The 24274-nt window shown below is 54.5% G+C and overlaps 8 protein-coding genes across 8 annotated transcripts; 7 read left to right on the top strand and 1 right to left on the bottom strand.

The window, feature by feature from the left end:
• Positions 1-2003: 2003 nt before the first annotated feature.
• Positions 2004-4050, top strand: CPAR01_16467 (uncharacterized protein; the record flags this gene model as incomplete). The annotated part of the gene is made up of 2 exons (XM_060500712.1): positions 2004-2328; positions 2387-4050. 2 exons carry the CDS (start codon positions 2004-2006, stop codon positions 4048-4050), a joined length of 1989 nt encoding a protein of 662 aa, XP_060340625.1.
• Positions 4051-5047: 997 nt separating this feature from the next.
• Positions 5048-6092, top strand: CPAR01_16466 (Yip1 domain-containing protein; the record flags this gene model as incomplete). The annotated part of the gene is made up of 3 exons (XM_060500711.1): positions 5048-5123; positions 5195-5771; positions 5843-6092. The coding sequence occupies 3 exons, from the start codon at positions 5048-5050 to the stop codon at positions 6090-6092; spliced, it is 903 nt and encodes a 300-aa protein (XP_060340624.1).
• A 1612-nt stretch (positions 6093-7704) lies between these two features.
• Positions 7705-9347, top strand: CPAR01_16465 (uncharacterized protein; the record flags this gene model as incomplete). The annotated part of the gene is made up of 4 exons (XM_060500710.1): positions 7705-8067; positions 8138-8759; positions 8813-9213; positions 9276-9347. 4 exons carry the CDS (start codon positions 7705-7707, stop codon positions 9345-9347), a joined length of 1458 nt encoding a protein of 485 aa, XP_060340623.1.
• A 685-nt stretch (positions 9348-10032) lies between these two features.
• Positions 10033-13641, top strand: CPAR01_16464 (DEAD/DEAH box helicase; the record flags this gene model as incomplete). Its single annotated transcript, XM_060500709.1, has 2 exons — positions 10033-11785; positions 11840-13641. The coding sequence occupies 2 exons, from the start codon at positions 10033-10035 to the stop codon at positions 13639-13641; spliced, it is 3555 nt and encodes a 1184-aa protein (XP_060340622.1).
• Positions 13642-15351: 1710 nt separating this feature from the next.
• Positions 15352-16431, top strand: CPAR01_16463 (uncharacterized protein; the record flags this gene model as incomplete). The annotated part of the gene is made up of 1 exon (XM_060500708.1): positions 15352-16431. The coding sequence occupies one exon, from the start codon at positions 15352-15354 to the stop codon at positions 16429-16431; it is 1080 nt and encodes a 359-aa protein (XP_060340621.1).
• A 1507-nt stretch (positions 16432-17938) lies between these two features.
• CPAR01_16462 (uncharacterized protein) lies at positions 17939-18262 on the top strand (the record flags this gene model as incomplete). The annotated part of the gene is made up of 1 exon (XM_060500707.1): positions 17939-18262. One exon carries the CDS (start codon positions 17939-17941, stop codon positions 18260-18262), a length of 324 nt encoding a protein of 107 aa, XP_060340620.1.
• A 744-nt stretch (positions 18263-19006) lies between these two features.
• Positions 19007-20542, top strand: CPAR01_16461 (calcium/proton exchanger; the record flags this gene model as incomplete). Its single annotated transcript, XM_060500706.1, has 3 exons — positions 19007-19479; positions 19532-19738; positions 19792-20542. 3 exons carry the CDS (start codon positions 19007-19009, stop codon positions 20540-20542), a joined length of 1431 nt encoding a protein of 476 aa, XP_060340619.1.
• A 627-nt stretch (positions 20543-21169) lies between these two features.
• Positions 21170-23949, bottom strand: CPAR01_16460 (uncharacterized protein; the record flags this gene model as incomplete). Its single annotated transcript, XM_060500705.1, has 2 exons — positions 21170-22101; positions 22152-23949. The coding sequence occupies 2 exons, from the start codon at positions 23947-23949 to the stop codon at positions 21170-21172; spliced, it is 2730 nt and encodes a 909-aa protein (XP_060340618.1).
• Positions 23950-24274: the final 325 nt, after the last annotated feature.

Below are 24274 nucleotides of genomic sequence, written 5' to 3'. Positions count from 1 at the left end.
TGTCGGTCGAAGCTGCCCCCTGTGCCTGTGTCTGTGTATCCGTACCCGTAGCGGGGACCGGAGAGATACCTCGTCCAAGGGTATCCATCTGTCTGGCCTCTCTGTCTCAACTATCAAGTCTCATCTGTGTATCCCGTCCGTAAGGATACTGACACTCTGTAGCGCGCGGGCATGCTTTACGCACCCACATTTTGCTCAGCTACCAGGGGTTAAGTATTCGCAGGTGAAGGTCGACGTTGGAGAAGTCGACAGCCGTGTTCATGACCCTTGTGGTATCCATACTGCGTACGGAGACACAGTAGTCGAAGTCGTGGTGGTATCCATACATACTTCGCAGTCACACCTGGTGGTGCAAGACGATGGAGGGGGGTCTGGGCCCCGGGACCCTGTTCTGCTCAGCTGGGCCCTGTCACCTCAGTTCTCCTCACCAATCTTTTGCCCTATCCGTTTTTGCGAAAACCGAGTCGCTGGCTGACTGGGGGGGAGTCTACTCCGTAGAGAGGAGGGGGACGCTGTGCTGCAGACTCACTGATGAGAAGATGCGCGCTGCGGTGCGGTGCCGTCACAGAGCAGAGAGCAGAGAGCAGAGACGAAAGCAAAGCAAAGCAAAATGGAAGCAGAGGAGAAGAAGCCTCAGCGCAGAGAGCTGGACATCCCCCCCCCCGGCCCTCCCTCCACCTCCACCTCACTCCCGTCCCCCCGCCGCCGCAGTCGCCGCCGCCGCAGCCTCTCTCTCTCTCTCTCTCAAATCACATTTGCCAAACCACTTGCCAAACGAGCTGTCATAAAAGATGCTCGCCTCCTCCGCCCATTTGCAATACCTACATGGCACTCCTTCAGATCTCCTCCTTCTTTTTTCTTCCTCCTCCTCCTCCTCTCTCTCAGCCTTTACTACACTATTAGGTGTTTGTTCTCTCTGTCATTCTGGACCCAAACTTGAACAACCAACGGCATCCCGCAATCAACAAGCAACCCATCGTTTTCGCCACTAGCAGCTCGGCTCGTCCCAACTTATCTAACCTACCTTACCTTTTTTTTTTTTTTTTTTAAACCTTGCCTGCTGCTTGAGTTAGTCTACCTACCTACCTACCTTACCTAGCTACCTGCAGCTACGGAGTACGGTGCAGATAATACCTAGGTTGCATCTCCTCGCATACCCTCGACGTATTTCTTCGAGATTTCAGCCAACCTTCGTTCAACGTCCGAGTACATCCACTACGTCAGGTCGTCTGTATCTGCATGTACCTCAAACTCAGACTACCTTAACTTCGAAGGAACCGCGACGTTTACAACCCCCGCCAACGCCAAAAACCCTCCTTTACCACCACCACAAAACGGTCTCGTTCTGACCGGCTTGCGCCCTCTCCGCACTATCCATCAGCTTGGATATTCTACTACACCTCGACTTTCAGCCCCCCGTTTCTCCCTTCTGCAGTAAGCCGCACCGAGCTGCCAACTGTCACTTGAACACCTCCCGTCCGCTTTTTTCTCACTGCGCATACCTGCCTGTGTACGACGCGACGCAATACCGTCCATACTCTGCACTCCTGCTACTCTGCGCCAGTCACATAAGTCGAGCCCGCCGTTTTCACAGCCCCAGCCACTCTATCGGTATAGCCCGTAAGAGTGAGACTGACAGCCTTCGCTTGCGAAGCAAAAGCGCAATCTGTGTCCCACGCCCAGCAAACCAGCGCGTACTACAGTCAATCACAATCTAAGAGAAACAATCGCTCAGCTCAGACCCGATTGATTCCCCAGACGTATTAGAGCTACCGCTTGAGATAATCGAGCTTCTATTGGGCGCGGCCACTGGTTCGACGCCTTGCGGTATTGAGGATCCACCAGGCTCTCCGCGGCATTCAAGCATTCTCTCAAACCATACTTGGCTTACTTCGCAGCCGATTAAGACTCCGGACGACGTGCGAGAGAGACGGACGTAATTGCGATTCAATCGGACATATATCCCAGACCTTGTTTCAGCCACGAGCCAACTGTTCTTTGCCATGGAGCAAACGTTCATGACCATTCATTCCACGGACCCCAGCGCTGCCATATTATTCGTGTCCGACTCAGTCTACGACATACTGGGTTATACCCCTCAGGAAGTGCAGGGAAAATCATGCTTTGACTTCTTTCACCCCGACGAGGTACCCTTCGCTCGCTCTATTCACAGTCGCGGTGTCTTGCTGGACAAGGCAGCCGTGCTTCACTATGCTCGCATCATGGCCCGCGATGGCCAGTGGGTGAGCTGCGAATGCTGCTTCACTGTCGTCCACGATGTCTTGGTTGCCTGTACCAGTATTTATCGACGGGACGAAAAGAGTCACAGTAAGCGAACACACTTCAGCCTCACCTTCAATTCATTCTCATGCTAATGTCGTGACAGGGCGAGCCGTCGAAGCACCTCAGATCCGACGATTGTTCTCAAGCTCCCCTCGGGATCCTCGCTACCACATGCTGGAGCATCTCTCACCCAAATTCAGAATGCCTCCCGTGGAACGCGAGCCCCGCGCAGCTCTCATCCTCAATAGGTTCACCCGCACTCTGACCGTCATGTTCGCCACCAATGCAGTCTCGTCGATTCTTGGCGTTAGACCCGACCAGATCAAAGACAAGAGCTTTTATGAGTGCATACAGGAGAACTGCCTACCGGACGCCATTCGCTGCTTGGAAAGTGCAAAGGCCAATGACTCGATTGCCTACTTGAGGTTCTGGTACAGAGATCCGCGTCGGCCTGAGGATTTTGACGATGAGGAGGGAGACGAAGAGCACAACAGCGGAAACTCCAGTGACTCTGATGGCGGAGGCGTCCAACTCGATGGCCGCATGGATATTGACGATGATGACGGCCCTGTCATCAAACAAGAAGACCAAGGCCGTCCGGATATGTCGAACCACAGCTCTGCGAACCAAACAGCGACTACAAACGCCTCTGGCTCGAGCAACGAGACGCAGAACACTGCAGCTACCTCCGCCCCTTCGGCCGACGGATCAGCCGCCCAGGCATCGACGCCCGCGGAACCCCTGCGCAACCGCCGCCGGGAACCACCCCAGGCCTTTGAGCTCGAAGCTGTCGTATCATGCACGTCTGACGGTCTTGTCGTCGTCATTCGCAGAGCGCGCCCACCAATTCCGGCACCTCACCCGCCATTGGTTGTCCCAACCTACACCAATGGTCTCTTTGCGGCGCCTTGGGGTCATCATCCCATCCGGCCTCAAGTCCCCCAGGAATCCCTCTACAATTTCAGACCTCCTCTCATGCCTCAGTACATGCCTTTGCAAGACAACGTCATGGCTGCTGGGGGCCCACCTGTAGACCATCTCATGAGCTCCATCAGAGATGTTGCCGTTTTCGCCTGGGCATTGGTGGGAATCAATGGCAATCTCGCGACATACACGCGAGGCATGCCGCGCGGCGAGTCTATACCAGATAGTGGCCTCCCTATATGGGATCCCAATGCTGGGAGTGCTTCTTTACATGGACCGGAAAACCAGGCGGTTCGCCGATGGACGCAATACGACAAGGAAAAGACATTTGGTCCGCCCTCGGCGGCATACCGACAGTCATACAACCAAGGCATACCATCCGGGTATAGCCATGTGCCTCAGATGGGCAGCTACATCTACTCTCAGCCGGCGCCGCCTACGTGGCCCGGCTTACAGCCTGCCTACACATCGGCGTATGACCCCTACTCAAGGAACAACCACCATCGAGAACAACAGCATCAGCATCATCAACCGCAGCCTCATTACGACTACCAGCCTGGTCGTCAGCAGCATCAACCACAGTCACATGGTTTTGATCAACGAGGAGCGCTGCAGAATCAGCCATGGGGCGAGATACCCCCACCGTACAACGGCCAAGGCCAAGCGAACGGCCATTCCAATGGACATGCTGGCGGGCATTCGAACGGACAGCCCAATGGCCAGTCCAACGGGCAGGCTAATGGGCAGGCTAACGGACATATTGACGGGAATTCCGGCAATGGTTCAAATGGATCGACAGGGCCAAATGATCCATCTCATGGTTATCGCTACCCATGGCAGTAGTTGAATCACTCGGACTCGGGAGACGACAGTATGTGGGTGGCCATCTCACACTGATCGGAGCGCATTGGCGAACTCCAAACGAACAGAATGTGATCAATTTGGGAAAGTTAAGTAGGCAGGAGGTTTTTTGAAACCTCTCCAAGGAAGTCAGTAGTGATTGATGACGGTAAGGGGGGGGGGGGAGGAGGGAATTGGGGCGGGTTTCCCCTCTGACAAAGAGGACATGAAAAGGGGTTGTGTGTACCAGGCATCGGCGTTCCGCGTTTTACTAGAAACGGACGGTAAAAATGAAAAGATACCCCGCGAGGCGAAATGGAGGCCATCGAGCTCGCAAAGGAGGAGAATATTCGTATATAGAATGTTTGGCAGTAGGGTTGCTTGCTGGCTCGGTTTTCTTCTTCTTTTTTGGGCGTATTCATCCAAACTAGGTAATTCAGGGCAACATTATCCAGCTCGCGTCCGAACTCTATGTTGAACGATGGTCCATGATTGTGTAGCTAGGGTTGATGTCGAAATGTATCCGGATATGAACCTCAGCATTGACGGGTACAGGCGCATCAATGGACAAGACGGGAATCCACATTGGAATCCGGGCTTGAGGCTTGGGCGGGTTCTCCGTACAGCACGGAGTGGGGCCAACGCGTTGGACGGTGCGGACGGGAGGGGGCCTTCTCTGGCCAGTTAGCGATGGCGTGGCATCATGTGGATCGGGGATGCGGATCTCTTTTTTTCCGATTCAAGGGAGCTTGGACCACCTATTAGTGCTTCGCTGGAGGAAACCGTGGAGTCTACCTTATCCCAGGAGTCGCAAGCTGCTACGTACGTCAATTAGATCCAGAAAGTCACCATCCCATCTCGGAAACTTGAAAGTGCAGAGCAACTTGCAATTCAACCCTAACGATATCCACGAACACATTTCACGTACTCCCTTCTTGGCCATTACGAAGGACGAAGACACGACAATAGTGTTATTTGTTAAATTACACGAGTTACAGCCATGGCATCTACGAGCAAACGAGACGATTATGCCAACCCTCCCTTGCCTGACGACGACTTGATTGACCCTGATGATGGTAAGCTTTCAATATGAGAATGTAATATTCTGACCAAACGATGGCAAGCTAACATTTCATCTGTCATGAAGCTGATCTAGATGATTTCGACGACCCCCTCGGCAACACATCCTCGCGCCAGCCATTGACGGGCAACATCGGCTCGAGCTCCTCCTCCTCCTCGCGGCCACTGAACGAGAACGCCTGGACGTCACGCATACCCGGCGAGGACCGCGCCGCGCCGCAAAACACAATCGACGAGTCCGTTTGGGACACGCTCCGTCGCGATCTCCTCGCCGTCTGGGCCAAGATGAGGGAGGTGCTGTACCCCAAGTACCTGCTTGGCGGCACCATGTTCGACGCCGACGGTCTGCGCGGCGCGTACGCCAACATACGTGGCGCAGGCATCTCGGGCGCCCGGGAGGAGCTCACGGGCCTGGCGAGCCGCTTCATGGACTCGGAGGCGCTGCTATCGCAGAATAACATGACGCCCGGCCTGCGAGACTGGGATCTCTGGGGCCCGCTCATCTTTTGCCTGCTCCTCAGTCTCTTGCTCAGCTTCAATGCTAGGGCGGATCAGAAGGATGTTGTGTTCAGCGGTGTCTTTGCCATGATTTGGATTGGAGAGGCTGTGGTGACGTTGCAGATTAAGCTGTTGGGAGGAAGCATGTGAGTTGAACCGTTCCCCCTTGTCGCTCTCTGTGTTGTGTGTGTCAGCGAATACTAACAAACCACTGTAGCTCTTTCGCGCAAAGTGTCTGCATCATAGGATACACTCTCTTCCCCTTAGTGATTGCGGCACTCCTCTCTGCATTTGGCATCCCGACCGTGGTCCGAGTCCCCGTGTACCTCGTCCTTGTCGCGTGGTCTCTGGCGGCAGGCGTCAGCATCTTGGGGGGCAGTGGTGTGGTCAAGAACCGCGTTGGAATCGCCGTGTACCCGCTCTTCGTCTTCTACCTCGGCCTGGGCTGCCTCTGCTTCATCAGCTGAGCTGCGACGACGACGACGACAGGGTCGCAAGTCGGAGCCAAAGGGGGCCGATTTGTCTGGAACGGTTGAGAGATGTACTGTAAATGTGGCCTTGGCGAGGGTCTAAGGCGCACACTGTATTCTAGATGTCCATGTTGTGCTCCTCATCCTCGGGATGGTGGCGGGCCAATGAATGAGAATGGGCGTTTGATTTTCTGCTGTGAAGTGTCCTCCTGTCTCGCGATGACTCCGCGTGGGCCGCCGTACCCGAAATGTCTTTGGCTAAAATGTTCTAAGAGGGGAAGCAGTTCCCAGCGGAACATGTCGTGTAGTGGGAATGGTTATAAGTCCAAGCCATTTCACTCACTAGGTGCTTGTTAGACAAACCCAGGTCATGAACCAAAGGCACAGGAAGACCAGATTCTAGCTGCAAGCGGCGTCGGTAGTTGCCGCTAGAATGTCACCTGCATTGCCCTTTTTGGACAGCCACACCACCAAACCGCAGGGCCATTCATCTGACACCTCAGACGAGCGGCCCTGAAGGACGTCGGAGGCGGGGAACCCCCACCGTTGGTACGGTACAGTGTAAGGTACCACCTCAGAAACACCAGACCTCGACTTTTAAAGTCTAAAGTACCCCTCACTTTCCAGTCCACGTAGCTAAGTTGCAGTGAGGTCCTTGACATATTGAATAGCCCAGCTTGGGATATTGCGGTAGGGTGGCCGTATAAGTGTGTGTAATAACAAATGAATAAAGAAAAACCCTTGGGAAACCAAGACAGAACAAAGATTCAGAGGTAGCGAGTTTCTCGGGTATGGATAGGAAGTTCTAGCCCATCTCAAAGGCAAAGGGCGCTAATGCATGCCGCCATGGGCCCAATGGAATTCAACCTGCCCGTGGACGAGCTGAGATGAGGGTGGGCTCTTTTTTTCTCTCTCGTCTGGCCAGCGTCGTGCCGTCGTCTTATCCGAGCCCGGAGCGCACCGAATGATTGGATAGATCAACTCAAGCGGGAGTCGGCCCCGTCCAATTATTTCCCATCTCAGTGACCAACGTCAAATCCCTCCGCGAAAGACGAGAACCATACACTTGCAGGTTACTGGCCTGAGCCTGTTGTCACCGCATCCCGCTCCCACCTGTATCGCGCCTACCTTGCCTTTTAGTGAGTGTGTACTAGGTGTACTATACTGAACCGCACTGCACTGCAGCAACATCGTAGCACCTCCACTACCTGGACTACCTTACCTTGCTAAGGTAGACATTTCTCAACCACAACCTTAACCCCCAAACGCCAGTCGCGCGACACCACCGACCCCAGAACCCAGAAACGCGGACCTCGGTGTTCTTACCCTGTCAACGACCCGGTTACTATTGCTCTCGTCGTGGAGACGAGTTTTGGTCTTTTGCAACAGCAACTGCGAACATTTTTCCCTTTCTTGCCTTTTTTGGCCTCCCGTCTGCGCGGCAATACCCATTTTCCAGCAAATTCCACGCTACCGAACTACACCGATTTTGCTCCATTGCTGGCAAAAGTCGGGCACAGAGAACCTCCGCACCCACCACCCAGCGACGAACGAGCGTACACGGCGACGCAAAAACCGACTCCAACAGGAACGGCACCTATAAATCACCATGGCCGACAATCCCCAGCCGGGCAGTCCCAAGTCGGACCCGATCGACGCAAAGGAGGACGCCGAGACCGCCGCTGCCCGCAAAGAACTGAAGCACACGGCCATCTCAGAGAAGGCGGAGGGAGCCACCACCGATACGACGCCTTCGGGATCGCAGAACGAGGACCATAAGGACCACGTCTCGTCGCCCAAGAAGAAGCGGGCGCACGACCAGCTGGACGAGGACAAGGACGCCGACGAGGCCGACGTCAAGAGCGTCGCCTCGAGCGACTCGGCCAAGGACAGGGCTTCGCGGCTGGAGCCGGAGAAGAAGAGACATAGGGACGAAGTTGCCGGCTCTGGTGACGCTGCGGCCGATTCCCCTGTAGGCTTTTGACCTTGACGCATCTGGCGTTTGCCGCGCATACATACTGACGCTGTTTCGCTTCCCGTAGGCGCCACCGACTACCGATACAAAGACGACAGAGAGTGCCGCAACAGAAGCAGCTACGTCACAGGATTCTGCAAAGGACGAGAAGAAGGGAACATCGAGTTCTGCGTTTGCTAATTCTGGCTTCGCTAAATTGGCGGCATCGAGTGCCTCCCCCTTTGGTTCGCTAGGAAGTGCGACCAAGGGAAGTGTCTTTGGCAGCGGAGCCAAGGCTGGCGCGTCACCTTTTGGCGGTATATCTCCATCCAAGCCTGATGCCGCCGCCCCGGCTCCTACCCCCACCCTCAGCTTTGGTGGTGCCGGCTCAGCCTCGTCGCCTTTTGCCAGCGTTAAGCCCGCCGGCGCAAATGGCGGTTTCGGCTCAGTGTTTGGCAGTGCCTTTGGCGGCGGTCTAGGCGGTAAACCGCTGTCGAGCTTCGCCAAGACGGGCGAGTCTTCTTTTAAGACTGAGAAGGCTGCCAAGCCATTCGGAGCGCCTGACAGCGACGCGGAAGACGACAACGATGACGAGACTGAAGGCGATGCCGATGGACCCTCAGAGTCTGGCGACAAGGACGAAAAGGAAGAGTCTGACAAGGAAGATACCAAGGCCGGGGACGATAAGAAACGTACTAAGCTGCAGAAGAGTAAGAAGGCGTTCTCCATTCCGGCAGTGGGAAGTTACACTGACGTGTTATAGTTACTGTCGACGACGGCGAGGCTGGAGAGGCTACTATAGTCCAGGTCAGAGCCAAGATATTCTACCTGGAAAAGGAGGTTGGCTGGAAGGAGCGCGGATCTGGTATGCTCAAGATCAACGTTCCCGAGGCGTGTGTCCAGTTCGACGAAGGCGGTCTGCCGATACCTGGCTCCTTTGATGCATCGGCCTTGGAAGACTTGGAAGATCCCGAGGCTGGCGAGAGCAGAGGCAGCAAGGTACCTCGTCTCATTATGAGGCAGGATCAGACTCACAGGATACTACTGAACACGGTCATCCTGCCGGCGATGCAGTTCCAGGAAAAGGCGACGTTGAAGAGCGTTGGTGTCATGTTCACGGCCTTTGAAGGCGCGGAGGCTAAGCCAGTGAGCGTTCATGTGAGAGTATGTGGTCCCCTCCCCTACACCCATAACCAAAGTACGATTTACTAATTCGTCACGCATAGCTGAGCGCCGCTAGTGCAAAGTCATTCCTGAACGAGGTTGGAATGGTGCAGAGAGAGCTCTTGAGCAACTGAGTGTATCCATACCGACATTTCCCACGTAGGTTTGAGATAGCCGGCGGCGTTAATGGTCGCCTACATATGCCTGTTCAACAAGTAAGGGCGAATGCGCATCACTATAAAGGGAGAGCCGGTGCGAGCATCTCCGGAGACCGTCTGGAGGCCTTTGGCTACCTTAGAGAGAGTGGGCAAGAAGAAGGACAGGCACACGATTGGTGTGACGGCAGAGATTTGTTTAGGAGTCCAGTTTGAACTAGGCGGGTATCTCAGGCCCTTATCCTGTCATGATACCAGGAAAACAGGTATCCTTTGATACATTTAGATATCACTCAGTAGTATATTGTAACAGGGACACAATTCAACTGAAGATTGAATGTTCGTTCAAGCTGTCGAGAATCATGTCGTTCACCTATAAGATCCCTTTGACGATTGCAGTCCGAGGCTTGGGGAGATGATATTGGTGGTGGCGCACGTGACTTGGTGTGGATTACGTGACGCACACGACTTCTTTGATCTAAGAGGTAGTGACGTCGCGTGTCTAAAGGCTAGGCACGGCCATTGCGCTCACCGTCTGCATATTCAAGAGCTTCATAATTGGTTGTCGAGTCGACGAGTTCCTGTTGATGACTTCCAATCCGCTACTTTTTCACCCCTGTAGTCGAGGGATGGCGGCCTGCTAAGGCCACTGATCCAAGCGACCATGTCAAGTGCTGCTCCAGCCGAGCTCGCGGCAACAGTACGAAAGCCCCGTGGTAAGAGGAAGAGACAGGAGAATGAGAATGATATCTCTACGCAGAACAGTCAGAATAGTGTCGGTTCTGTAGCTGACGGACCATCGAACACCGACGATGCAGTTTCCACTGACACCCAGAAAACGACCAAGTCCAGGAAACGGGCTGCGCCGAAAAAGGCCGGGTCGAAACGGAATAGCACGGAAAGTGTAGCCCCCGCCGAGGAGTGCAAGATTGAGTGGCCTCAACGCTTCAAGGACCTTGAAAAGACGCACCGCGCACTCAATCTCGTCTTTACGTTTTGCTGTACTCGGAAACACCTCGCCACTACGTTTGAGACGATCAAGTCCTCGGTGGAATCGCACACAAAGACGTCCCTGACGGTCGAGGATATAGCTGCCATCGCCGCTATACGCCCCGAGGGCGTCAACTTTGCCTATGTCGATGAGATTATGCTGCAGACCGAGGTCAGGGGCGCCGAGCGCGATGTGGTGTTCAAGAAGGGGCGGGATTTCCTCTCCCAGGCTCCCGCGCCTGATGCCTCTGTCGGAGGTATCTCGGGTCTCGAGAAACTGGATCACCATCCCGATGAGGCTGTCGAGGGAGGGAAGGAAGTGCTGTATTTTGAGTTTGTGGACGGCGATCTGAAACGGCAGGTTAAGGATAGGAAGACGGGGGAGATTATCAAGCCGAACAGGAAGCTGAGAGAGGAGACTCTCAAGATGCCCGTCTACAGCCAGAAGCAGATGACGAATCTGATCGAGAGGCGGAATCAAAGGTTCAACGACGCCATTGTCCATTTTCTCAATCAATGCGTCGCCGATGGGCTTGATCCAGAGCTGAGTCTGGCAACGGCAACCGAGGCTCATATTCCTGTGCCGACAATCACGGAGGAGACGGAGCCCAAGGACCTCGGAGCTTTACCCGAATCCATCCCAACGGAGCGTAAAAGCGTCCCGGAGATTGTCCAGGAGCTGAAAGATTGCTCTTGGTACACTGGGCAGATTGTGCCCGACGGCCACCGCGTCTTCGAGCCGCAGGAACCTGTCTACGGCGATCTCAACTTCCTTCTCAGCCAGGACCTCGTTAATGCGCTGTACAACGCAAAGGGCATCACGCAATTCTTCGCGCATCAGACCGAGGCCATCAATGGTTTACTAGAAGGGCAGCACGTCGTCGTGGCCACGTCGACGAGTTCCGGCAAGTCGCTGATTTACCAGCTGCCTGTGATTCACGCCTTGGAAGAGAATCCGCACACACGCGCCATGTACATTTTCCCGACGAAAGCCCTGGCGCAAGATCAAAAACGGAGTTTGAGGGAGCTCATGAGCTATATGCCGGGCATGGAGGAAGTGCTTGTGGAGACGTTTGATGGAGATACCCCGATGAAGGAACGCAATGTGATCCGAGAAGAGGCGAGGATCATCTTCACCAACCCAGACATGTTGCACATCACCATTTTACCGCAGGAGGAGAGATGGAGGACATTCTTGAAGAACCTCAAGTACGTTGTCGTTGATGAGCTGCACTACTACAATGGGCAGATGGGTTCCCACGTGGCCTTTATCATGAGGAGGCTGCGAAGAATATGCGCTGCTGTTGGAAACCGCCACATCAAGTTTATCTCGTGTTCTGCGACGGTAGCCAACCCAAGGCAGCATTTTAAGACGATCTTTGGTATAGAGAATGTGCGGCTCGTCGACTTTGACGGCTCCCCGTCCGGTACGTTTTCTACCCTGCTTCCCTTTTCACTTTGCAAAGACTGACTTGCAACAGGTCGCAAAGAGTTTCTCTGCTGGAACACGCCGTACAAGGACCCCGGAGACCCGGCCAGCGGGCGAGGCGACGCCCTGTTTGAGTGTGCTCGCCTCTTCTGCCAGCTCATGCTCAGGGGCGTGCGCATCATCGCCTTTACCAGAGTCAGAGAGCAGTGCGAGAAGCTGGTTACCGCGGTGCAGCAGGAATTGGAATCTCTCGGGCGGCCAGAGTGCGTCAATAGAGTCATGGGCTACAGAGGCGGCTACACGGCGCAAGACCGACGGCGGATCGAGTCAGAAATGTTTGAGGGCAAACTGCTCGGCATCGTGGCGACCACTGCCTTGGAGCTCGGTATTGACATTGGCACGCTGGATTGCGTGCTGACCTGGGGATTTCCCTATACCATTGCCAACTTGCGCCAACAGAGCGGCCGTGCCGGACGAAGGAACAAGGACTCGCTGTCAGTGTTGGTGGGCGACTGCTTTCCTACTGATCAACATTACATGCAGAACCCGGACGAGATCTTTTCCAAGCCGAACTGTGAGCTGCAGGTCGATCTGGAGAACATGCTGGTGCGGGAAGGACACATTCAGTGTGCCGCGTATGAGATGCCCATTCGGCCGGTGGAGGATGCTCAGTACTTTGGCAAGGATTTGCCCATCATCTGCGAGGAGAGGCTGGTAAAGGATCCTTTGGGCTTTTATCACTGCCACGATCGGTTCCGCCCTATACCTTCGAGGTTCGTCGCCATCCGTGATACCGAAGACGATCACTTCGCCATCATTGATATCACGCACGGTAAGAACGAGGTCTTGGAGGAGCTAGAGGCATCGAGGGCAACGTTTACGATATACGACGGCGCCATTTTCCTCCACCAGGGTAACAAGTACCTGGTCAGGGATTTCCAGCCCGAAAAGATGATGGCGAGGGTGGAGCGTGTCAAGGTCGAGTGGACCACGACGCAACGAGACTTCACCGACATTGACCCGATCGAGACGGAAGCCATTCGCAAGATCTCCGGGTCAATGTCCAGAGCCTTTTACGGCACGATCAAGATCCAGCAAAACGTGTACGGGTTCTTCAAGGTGGACAAGAAGAAGCGCGTGCTCGACGCCGTGCACGTCGACAACCCCCCCGTCATCCGATACGGCAAAGGCATGTGGCTCGACATACCCAAAAAGGCGCTGCAGATCCTCGTCGACCGTCGCCTGAACATCGCCGCGTCGATACACGCGGCCGAGCACGCCATCCTCAGCCTGATGCCCAACTTTGTCATCAGTCTACCGGGCGACGTCCGCACCGAGTGCAAAATTGCCCTGAAAGAGTTTGCCAAGAAGGATTCCCAGAGGAAGAGGCCGGGCCGGCTGACGTTTTACGACGCCAAAGGCGGTGCTAGCGGGTCGGGCATCAGCACAAAGGCGTTTGAGCATGTCGACCACCTGCTGCAGCAGGCTGTCAAGAGGGTCGAGGACTGCTACTGCGAGCACGGGTGCCGGGAGTGCGTCGCGTCGGACCAGTGTAAGCAGGCGAACGAGGTGATGAGTAAAGCGGGGAGTCAGGTGATTTTGAAGACGTTGCTGAATAGGGAGATTGATATTGATGCGCTGCCGATGGGGCCCGAGGAGTATTGTCCTGCGGGGATCGAGACTGTTGTCGTAGCGCAGACTGTGCCGGCCAAGGATGGGGGGAGATTGAGGGTGGTTGAGATTAAGGAGGAGGAGTTTGATGAGAGGGATACGGTCTTGTTGGAGGAGGCCGAGGTGTGGACTGGGCGGGAGGAGGAGGAGGTACACGATGGTGAGAGTCATGATGGCGTGTAGGTGTGATCTCAATGTCAGTCATCCTGAGTGTATGCGTTGTCACTGAAGGACCCGAATAGAGCTGTAGCTATTACCAACTGTATTACACTGTCATGCCGGTCTACCTATGCTTGCCCGCTCAAAGAGACTTCCCCATTCCGACAAGTGCAGGAGGTCAGACACCGAATGGTCGAAGATGACGACTCAGGGATAGTTTGCCCATTACTGCAAGTCAGAGAGCGGACGACGCTCCTCGTTCCTCGATTCTCATTTGTGACGTTGCTTTCTTCTAGCTGCATTTCCCCCTTTTTTACCTCACCTCGAGGTACTTGGGTAGGTGAATAGTGCAGATTACAGAGAGAGGGTAGCCCAGATTATGTGGTATCTCATCCTTTTGATTGAAACGCAATATTCTTCCACTTTTCGAGGGAACATCGACATTCCCCCTTCCCGGTTGATAGAAGAGTGATTGATGGTGAGTGATGGCCACTGAGGTAGAATGAGTATATCGATTCCTACAATCGAATACTTACTCATGTCATTAGAAACTTCATCTTGACCGCGCCACTTCTCAACGGATCGCCGACATGAAAGAAGCCACGCTGTTATGATTCGAGAGTCAACTTGGCAGCGACCTTCTGAAGCCAGGTAGGTACCTTGAATAGGCAGGAGCGAGCGAGCACATGTCCAGACCTCTTCATCTTTGTGTGAAAAATTCTGCTCTCGGCCAGTCGAGTGCCATCTGGAACATCACCGCAAAGTGTATTGGGATCTCAATCGTCGTATCAAGATTACTCCTATGGCATGGGCCAACTAGGTCTCTTGATAGATGCCATCATCTAAACTAAATCCCAAGTATCTACCTCACCAGACATTTCTACCAAAAAGTAAAGGAGGTGAAAAGTGAACGGACCGATGGAGGATGTTCTTGATCATAGCCTTGATGTAAACGAAACCTCATGATCTAGTCAAGGAATCATGATCCTCTACGCCTCAACCATTAAGCCCCTTCATGTTACTCAGGAACATTAAGCTGGTCATGAGGTGAATGGAGGGCACGTAGGCAGGCAGGATGAGGTGAGAGAGGACCCCTTTCGTAAAGGTATACTCAAGTTGCCATCGTGAATACACACTCACCCACCTCACCCCATCGCTCCTTCCCACAGGTGGTGCCTTCGTTCCTTCTCTCCTTCCCTTGACTGCCTGCGAACCGCCTCTTGACCGCCTACAACCGCCCACGAACCGCCCTTTTTCGATTCCTCCTTTCTTGTCCTTATAAAAACCCCCTTCTCATCCTCTCCTCCCTCTTCTTCTTCTCTTCCCCTCTTCAACCCATAGCTACCACCCAAGCTTTCAAGATTCCCCTCAATCAGATCTTCCTTGTGTGCACCTACCTACCTTAGACCCTACCAGCGTCGTCGATCGAATCAATCTTTCAGTCTTATCTAGATTAAAGACGGAAAGCCCCCTTCTTTCATTTCTTTCCACCGATTCGTTCATACAATACGATTTCTATCCCAGGCTTTTCAGCCTAGGAAAGAACGACTTCAGCAGAATAGAGGCACCTTCTTCTATAACGGTCCAATAATACGGATCGAACTTTCTTCCGGCATCCAGCGACCTCATCTCACAACAACACACATCTGTTCACAGTCGCACTCAGATCACCAGCAGTATGTCATTACATTTGCGCTATACCAACTTGACCTTGTCACTAACTTTTGTATAGAGATGGCTCAGAACTGTGATCAAAGACTTGCTCCTCACGAACAAGTCCTGGCATCATACTTGGCACAGCTCGACCTAGGGGATGACCACGCTCGAAGTGCCCCTGCCGCTCCTGCCGCTGCCACAGCTGCTGTGCGTGGCAGCAGTGGGGGCAGTAGCGGCAGCAGCAGTAGAGTCGGTCTCGGTCGTGGCGGGAGTATGTTAAGAGGAAGTCGAAGCGGAGTCACAAGCTCTCATCATAGCGCTCACAAAGCTGTTCCTTCCCCTGCTGCCGGCATTGACCAGCTAGTCTGTATCGACCCGGAACCTACCAACACTAGCGCAATAGCCAGTACAAGCCATGCCAAAGGCTTCGAAGTCATGCGTATGGTTGCTGAACAACGAGGCCAAGTCACGCATGCACCTCATGAACAAGTAATCTCACGATTTGCAAGAGAATTCTACAACCTGCCGTCGAATTACGCCGGCGACCCGTTGAACCTTCGCAACCAAAGCGCACCAGTCAAAGACTACGAGAATACTGCGCTATTCATCACTGGGCTTCCGGCCAATTGCGATCATACTCTGCTGCTTAAAGCTGTTGCTGGCTGTGCTCCAGTGGGCAAAGTATACGCCGCGGTCATTAACGCTCCAAAGCCGATTGAAGGCCGGCTTCTTACCGCAGCTAAGTTGGTGTTTTTCGACCGCGCTGGCGCCGAGAATTGCTTCAGGGCCATCAAGCAGAGAAGGCTCATTGTCGGAGGACACCGTCCCAGAGTTGTCTGGAACCGGATCAAGTCGGCCGCACAGCCCAACACCGGCAGGTCCCGAGTCATCCTAATTCGAGGCCCATCTGAGCTGGTCAGGCGCGATGTGCTGGATCGCTGGTTCTCCAAGAAATTCAGTTACCAGACTGAGGATGTTCTAGAACGCCGAGTACCACAAGCCGGAGTCACAGTGCTTGAATGGCGGTTCGGAAGCTTCCGAGCCCAAGCGGAGGCCGCCACAATGTACATGAGTGAGAACGAGCTCGAGGGCACGAAGCTAGAATGGCGTTGGGAAGTAGACCCCTGTGCTCGATCTCAACTCCAAGCTCAGGTGTAAAGGTGGAAGGGGCAGTGGAAGAACGGATTGAACGGCACGGGAGGTGCGGGAAGCCAGAAGTTTAATGTTGGTGAGGCTGGCTGGGAGGAAGTGGATGATGTTTTGGGTGTTTTGGGCGTTTTGGGATTTCGTTTTTAGAAGAAAATACAACCAAAGACCCTTCTACGGTCGACCGAAAGAGGATGTGCACAAGGATATGCATTGGAAGCAAAGAGGTGAATGCAGGCGGGTCAAAGAAGCTTTTGCCAAGGGGCAAGCTGGGATGGAACGGTTCGCTCATGGCTCGTTGGGGTGTGGGAATCTATGTAAGCGTGGGAGAGAAGTGGAGGTGGAGATGCGATGTGCGACGGTGTCTCAGGCTGTGTGGACGCTCGTGGCATTGTTGCTTGGCTTTGTCGATGAGAGGACCCAGTTGTTCGTCTTGGGGAGATCCTAGCGTGAGCCTTTGCTCTTGGCTAGGTCTTGGCTCATATTGGCTTCATCGTGGTTTGACCTGGTTCGACTCTTGGTTTTTGCTTACTGTGGTAGGCTCAGATCGTAGGTTCTCGGAACGATGGGTGTTATAGGCCCAGGTCCCTTGGAGTTGAGCCTCCCCGTTAGGTTCCTCGTAGCCCGTTACCCCGTCTCCCTCAGCCCCCCTTTGGTGTTGTGCGCGCGTTCCGTCAAAAGTCTGTGCTTGGCTGCCTCCCTCAGAAGGTTCAGGTGCCTTTCCTCTGGAGTTGTTACTCCGTCCGAAAAAAGTCAATTGTATGGACGGTGGTCCCTTGTTACTTTAGGGCGGGTTGCAGTCAGACGCATGGGACGCCCGTCTGCTGCATAACTTTGCCCAGATGTTGAGATTTCGAGAAAAAGCCTCGGCACTGTACCAGGAATTAGGCGAACTTGACACAATCCATAGACTCTACTACTCTGTGGAGTAGAGTGAGAGGAACGGAGATGAGGATCAAGTGTCCCATGTCAGCGTGGTCATTGATGACGGACAACATCTGAAGGATATGATGAGAAAAGTGGCTGGATGCGCGTGGAACTCTGAGAATCTTGGAATGAAAGTCTTGGCACAATTTCGTTACTGGTGGATGGAGAGGGAAGGAAGACGTAGTGTGCAGCAGCGCAGTAAGGTACGGAGTACATACACCATCAGGTAGGTACTCGGTCGAGTCGAGTCGGTCGTGGATCAGTGGATAAAGTCTTGCTGGCGTTGCATTTCTATTGGGGAAATGCCTCCGGGACTTTGATGGTCTTCAGGGGTCTGCGATGGCTTTGTGACGTCGTTCGGCGTCGCTGGCGTCGCTGGCGTCGTTGGGCTGCTGCTTATCTGCACGACGTTTTGTCTTGGCGACCAATTTCTTCCACGGTCTTTTCCCCCCTTGCCAGACTTGCGGCCTGCCTGCATTGCCGCCAGTCTGTGAGTGGTTATTCGCTTCTTTTTCGTGGTGTAGGTACCTACATACTATGTCCTCCGTAGGCTGCAGCTGGACAACGCGAAGCAAAACAACAAAACCAAAACATGAAGCCTCGACACATGAATGGAACAGCTTCCCAGAGAGCAGGGCGTCTGTCTGTCTTCCTAGGTATCGTATCCGTACCTAGCATCAAATTCCATTACCACCTCTCGCACGCGTCGCATCCTCACACACGGACGGAAAAAGTATCTTGTACTTTTGGTTTCACGGCATTTCAGGCGGCGCCCGTCGAACGAGCCAGCTGGCCAGGTGTACCCAACTACCCATCAGGTACTCCGTACACGCACACACGCCCGCCCGCTGCTTCTCTTCCCAAGTTCCCACTCGTCCAGCAATGCACAGGGGTTCTGTCAGAGCTCTTGGCATGACAGCAAGCCTGGCCGTGCCTTGATTCACCGACTCTCAGTACGCCTCGAACTCTTTCTGTCTCCCTCTCCCCGTGCAAGGTTTCTCGCTAGAATTCAGTCTAGATGTGTAGATGTGTACCTGCCTGTTCATCGGCTCCCCTTGCTACATATGCAACGAAGCCGAACATGTCACGAACTCTCTTGCTCTCTTTCGGATTGACGGCCTCCCTCACTTACGCAGCAAATAACAACAAGACAACATCTGCCTAGGTTCATACTCAGGTTCCCCCTTCTCACTGACTGGTCAGCAGTGAGAGAAAGCTCAAGTTGAAACGTACTCGCCCCGAAACCCCCAGGCCCGGTCCAGCCCAGCCCCCCCCCCCCCGGACAACCTTGAACACAAACCCCTGCTGCCGCTACCGCTACCCGCGGCCACCAATCCACCACCGACTGACTGGACCACGTTGATCAAGACTGGGGAACGAGGGTCCTCACTTCTCTCCATCTCTTCAGAATCCGTTTATTATATTCCTCCCTCCCACTTCTGCTGTTCGTCCAGCCACACTGTCAAAAGTCTTGGTATTGGGGTTTGTTCCACACTTCTTCACCGTCCCTTATCCCAGTGATACAACCTTGGTGTACCCGCCCTCTTCGACTTCATATAAGACGTCCTTTTCGCCCTTGTAACATTACAACTTCTTCCAAGTGAAGCACATTGGAAGTCCAACAACGTCTAGACAAACATAGACGCCTCAGCTCGCCGTCATGTCGGCTCCGAGGTCACCCTACCGCCAGAGCTATAGATCGTCAACCGATGGACGATCGCGTCGACGAGAATCAAACCACCCCATCATCCCTCCCGAGAAGGCACGCACTTCAAACTACTCCTCCCGCGGCGAGGAGCTGCCGAGCCACAATGGGCACCTACACCGGAAACCTCCGCCAGGTAGCAAAGTCAGGGTCAAGCCGTCCGGCGAGAGTGGCCGCCGGGGCTTTCACCCTTTCAAGTTCCTCAAGATCTCCTGGAAATCGTCAAGTCGAGCCTCCCTCCTCTGCAACTTTCTCTGGCCTTTTGTGCCCGCCGCTTTTGCCGTTCGATATACTCGACCGAACGACCATGTCCTCATCTTCATCCTCACTTACATCGCCATGATCCCCTGTGCCAACATGGTTGGATTCGCCGGCCAGGAGCTCTCTCGCAAAGTGAGCCACGTCTTTGGCGTGCTGATTGAGACAACGTGAGAAAAGCCCCGTTCTTCCACACCTTGCAATGCTAATAATACTTGGTAGCTTTGGTTCCATTGTCGAAATCATTCTCTTCATGGTGCTGCTCGCCGGAGACCAGTTTACCGTCATCAAGGCTGCCATTCTCGGTTCCATCTTGGCAACTATGCTTCTATGCCTGGGACTGTGCTTCATTGCGGGTGGCATGCGACGAGACGAGGCCGAATTCAGTGAAGTCGTCAGTGAAGCTGGCAGCGGCTTGCTGCTCACAGCGTAAGTACTACCTCCGACTGGCAACACCACACGATGCTAACAACTGTGACCAGAGGTGTCGCCCTCGCCATCCCGACCCTATTCGCCAACTCGCTCGAAAACCAGCTCACCGGCGAAGAACTCGGCAGCAAGACCCGCCACATCTCGCGCATCGTGTCCTGCCTCCTCATCATCGCCTACGCCGTCTACGTCTACTTCCAGGCCCGGACCCACCACGGAATCTACGACGCCATCTTTGAGCACGACGAGCAGCGAGACCACGACAAGCGCAAGGACCTCAACAAGCCCAAGCTGACGCTGACCGAGTGCCTCGTCGCCCTCGTCATCGCAATCACCCTCGTCACCTTCATGGCCATCTACCTCGTCGAGCAGATCGCCCCCATCGTCGAGCGGCACAACATCTCGGACCCCTTTATGGGTCTCATCCTCGTGCCCCTCGTCGAGAAGGCTGCTGAGCACCTCACGGCCGTCGACGAGGCGTGGGACAACCAGATGAACTTTGCTCTGTCACACGTCCTCGGCGCCACGTTGCAGACGGCTCTCTTCAACGCGCCGCTCGTCGTTATCGTCGCGTGGGGCCTGCACAAGCACATGGACCTCGTCTTTGAGGTGTTTGATATCGGCATGCTCATCCTGGCCATCTTGACTGTTGGAAATTTCTTGAGGGATCAGAAGAGCAATTACCTCGAGGGATTCTTGAGCGTGACGATTTACGTCGCTATTGCCGTCGCTGCATTTTACTACCCGAACCCGCCCGGTCACGGTGGTACTGCCGAGGGTGGGAGTGCAGAAGGGGGCCATTGAGGCATGTGTTAAAGTACGAATGGGATAGGAAAGCGAAATAACGAAAGTCACGAAAGAAATGTACATGTATTGCTTTACGGGAGTTAATATTCACGGAGAGCAAACGGGCATATAATCAACAGAGAATATTCAAATTGCAGAAAACATTATGATCATTCAGTATCTGTAACGCTAGGAGTGGTATATATCTGCTAACTATCCGCACATCCACCCATGTCGCGTGTGTAAGTGCAAGCGAGACCTGGGGGTGGATGCATGTCGTCTCCCCTTCTCTCCGCGGAGATGCCTAAAATACGCTGGTAAAAACAAAGAGTCCCCCGCCGTCTCCGCAAAAACGCAGTCTTCCAACTTCGTTCCGTCCCAAGCTAGAGGAAGTTTAGAGCAGAATTACCGTTTTCCTCCCCGGAGATGCTTGATTCTGTTGCACCTCTTTTTCTTTCTTAGTGTAGATGCTTGTCGTTGATACAAACTCCACCCACACCACCCCATCCAAGTACGGCCCGGCGCGGTGGCGGCTCTGTCTGCTGACCAGGGGACCTGTGCCGAACTTCCGAGCTCCGTCGGCCCGGCTCACGGGACAGGCGTTTTTGACGTCCCCTTTGGGAATCTGGACTCTCTAGGTGTGATCTAGAAGAACAATAGGTCGTCTTCCTTCCATCCGAGGCTAGCAAGGCTGGCGCGCACCCCCTTCTCCAACGGCTCCGGCCCGCAGACGAGGACGAGCTCGTCGCCGCCGCCACCACTGCCGCACCTGCCGACTTCCCTTTCGAAAAAGGCGCCGTCCATGCGACCCTTCAGTCCCGTCCACTCCGGCCCAGGTTTGGTGAGCGAGTACACCAGCCGACACTTGTCTGGGCCGGCGGCGGCGGCCATTTCGTCGAGCTCCGCGCGGCAGAGGATATCCTCCTCGACGCGGTTGCCGTCGAGGACCAGGCACGTCGTCGGGTCCGCTTCGTCCTTGAGAACGGCGCGGAGGACCTGGAAGATTGGCGTTATGCCGGAGCCCGCGCAGATCATGACGAAGCGCTTGACTGTGCGTTGTTTCCCCGAGATGGAGCATAGCCCCTTGCCGAGGTATTCAAATTTGCCAATGGGGCCCTTGAAGTCGACAAAGTGGCCGACGGGGATGGCGTCGAGGGCCTGCGTCATCTTGCCGCCCGGCTGGCCGCCGGGGGTGTCGTAGTAGATCTTGACGAGGACGTGGAGTTGACCCCGTTCGGTGCCCTCTGATATCGGGGTGTAGGCGCGGATGATAGCCTCGCGGGTGACGGGGTCGCGGAGGCGCATCATGAGGTGCTGGCCAACGGGCAGGCCGGCGATTTGGTCGGCGTGTTCGAGGGTGAAGGTGAAGATCTTGGTGTCGGAGGAGATTTTTGTCTTTTTCGAGAGGATGCCCTTTGTCCAGGTCTTTGACTGGAGGAAGACGGCACGGGGGGAGGCTTTGGAGTCTTCTACTACGACCTCGCCTGCGCTTAGGATCTTTTGGGCTGCTGAGTCGAGGGTGCCGATGTGGTACTGGGGCATCATGGCCTTGGCGTTTTCGCTGTCTAGAGGGGGGACTATGTTAAGAACGAGTAACACTGGAGAAGGGGGATGACTGCGAACTCACGAATGGTGAGAAACTCTTCTGATACGTCCTGTGCGGCTGCTCCAAAGATGGATGCCGCGCCTCCCGGATGGCCTTCCAAGAAAGGAGTGCCGTCGTACACCTCGTTATTGACGACGAACCAAGGCTCCTCTTCGCCCTCATGCTGGCGTAGCTCCTCAATGGAGATGGACCGCTTGACAGTATCCTTGGTCATGCAGATTTCCTTGATGGGCTCCAGCTCGGCGGAATTCTCAGCTTCGCCCTCAACCTTCTCGCCCCAGAATCCGTTGGCCAGGTTTCCTCCAGCCTTCTTGACGCGGTCCATCCATCCGCCCGGCATGAGGGCCGGTTGCGTTGGGTGCTCGAAACGTAGGCTATGGCCCTCTTTATGGATGACGATCCTGAACCACGGGTTATTCATCATGCCCAGGACACTCCAGTACATGTCTCTCGGTTGCACCATCATGCCCTCGTCCATGGCGCGGACCATAACGTCCGCCGCATCTGCGAGCTGGACTACGGGAATGTTCAAGTCCCAGAAGCACCAGCAGAAGCAGCTCTCTCTCCAATCCATGTCCACGCGGCCGCCGTAGAGGGTCTCGCCCTCGGGAGCGAGTCGGTATGTGTCTTCGGGGTAGTTAATGTTGGCGAGGAGCCATGTCTTGCCACGGTCTAGGGTTATTTCTACTCTGGTGATGCGTCGACCGCCGCCGCCGTACGCATATCCGCGAACCTTGTAGGACTCTGGTCCTTTGTTCAATGACAGAACCTCGTCGTGCGCAGGGTAGCAGGTGGCGCTGTTCGTGTTGAGGTCGTAGATGGCGTAACGTTCATCTTTCCACACTTTGGGGAGGTCAGCGCTGGCGTCTGGCGAGACCATAGTTGGGAGCACGCGGTTGTCGTAAATGTGGTACCAGTTGTCGCTCGGCTCCTTGGTTACAATGATCTTCTTGAGCCACTTTACGCTTCTGCCGCCGATCTGCCCAGGAATGATGATGCGTACTGGCTTCCCGTGGTCGGGGTGCAGCAACTCGCCGTTCATGCGGTAACAGACGGTCACGCCGCGGTTAGGATCCATGCACCAGTTGAGCTTGATGCTCGTTCCATAGTATCCGTTGGGTAATTTGTCGGCGCCCTCGAAACAGACGTATTTGGCGCCCCTCTTGGGCATCGCCTTGGCGAGCAGGTCGCCGAGCGAGACACCGGTCCAGATGGCTGTTGACAGACCGGCGGCGCCCCATGAGAAGCCTTTTGACTTTCTCACCATGTTCTGTTCTTTCCGGCGGTTTCCAGCGCATACGAGGGTGACGGGGTAGGTGATCTGCTCGTAGTCTGAGATGAGGTCCCTCAGTGTCATCTTGATAGGGTTCTCGACCAGGCCCTCGACGGTGAACTCCCAGTCAAACATGTCTTCATCCTCGACTTTTGGCACTGGGCCATGGTTGCGTACATAGTGCAAGTCTTTTGTGGTGATGAAACCTTCGTCGTACAGCTCGCTGAGAGGGGCCTCGACGTTGAAGGGGTGAAGCCCCGTTAGGCGTATTAGTCGGGGATCTCGGGTGACGTGACTGTCGGGTGTCTTGAGGTCTTCGGTGAGGACCTTGTTGACTCTAGACTTGGGAGGTAGGGGATATGTGCGAGGGCCCTCGACGATGACCTCGTCTAATAAGCATCCTGATATCGAGCAGTCTGATCCGCCGTCAACGCTATAAGACTGACCCTCTCTTACTGTCGTTGCTGGACTCGGGGGAAAGCTGAGCTCCTTTTTGACGTGTGATTCTCGTATGGATGTTGGGGTAGGGATGGGTAGAACTTCCATGGTTGACGACGATGGCTGAGTATGAATGATAGGCGTGATGAGGAAGAGTGGATGAAGTTGAGCAGGGTAGGCGTCCGCGGTAATAGTTGTCTCAGTCGTTGATGACAATCACAAGCCAGCCATGAAAACTACGTATGCGCTAGGCAAGATTTAATCAAGTATCAAATGAGAAAACAAAGCTCGATGCAAGGTCGCTATAAAGTAGAGTAGATGGTTAGGAATCGCGAGAGAAAAGAGATAATCTACGAACGCCGGATAAGGATGGAATAAGTAACAATGATGAGTGGGTTGGGTTGGTGGAGGTGAGATTTGGATTTCCTGGGGC

Source organism: Colletotrichum paranaense (genome assembly GCF_030867605.1).
Source record: "Colletotrichum paranaense strain IMI 384185 chromosome Unknown Scaffold_25.1, whole genome shotgun sequence".
NCBI lineage: Eukaryota > Fungi > Ascomycota > Sordariomycetes > Glomerellales > Glomerellaceae > Colletotrichum > Colletotrichum paranaense.
The sequence above is the reverse complement of the archived record's forward strand: the minus strand, read 5'-3'. Positions and strand labels throughout refer to the sequence as shown.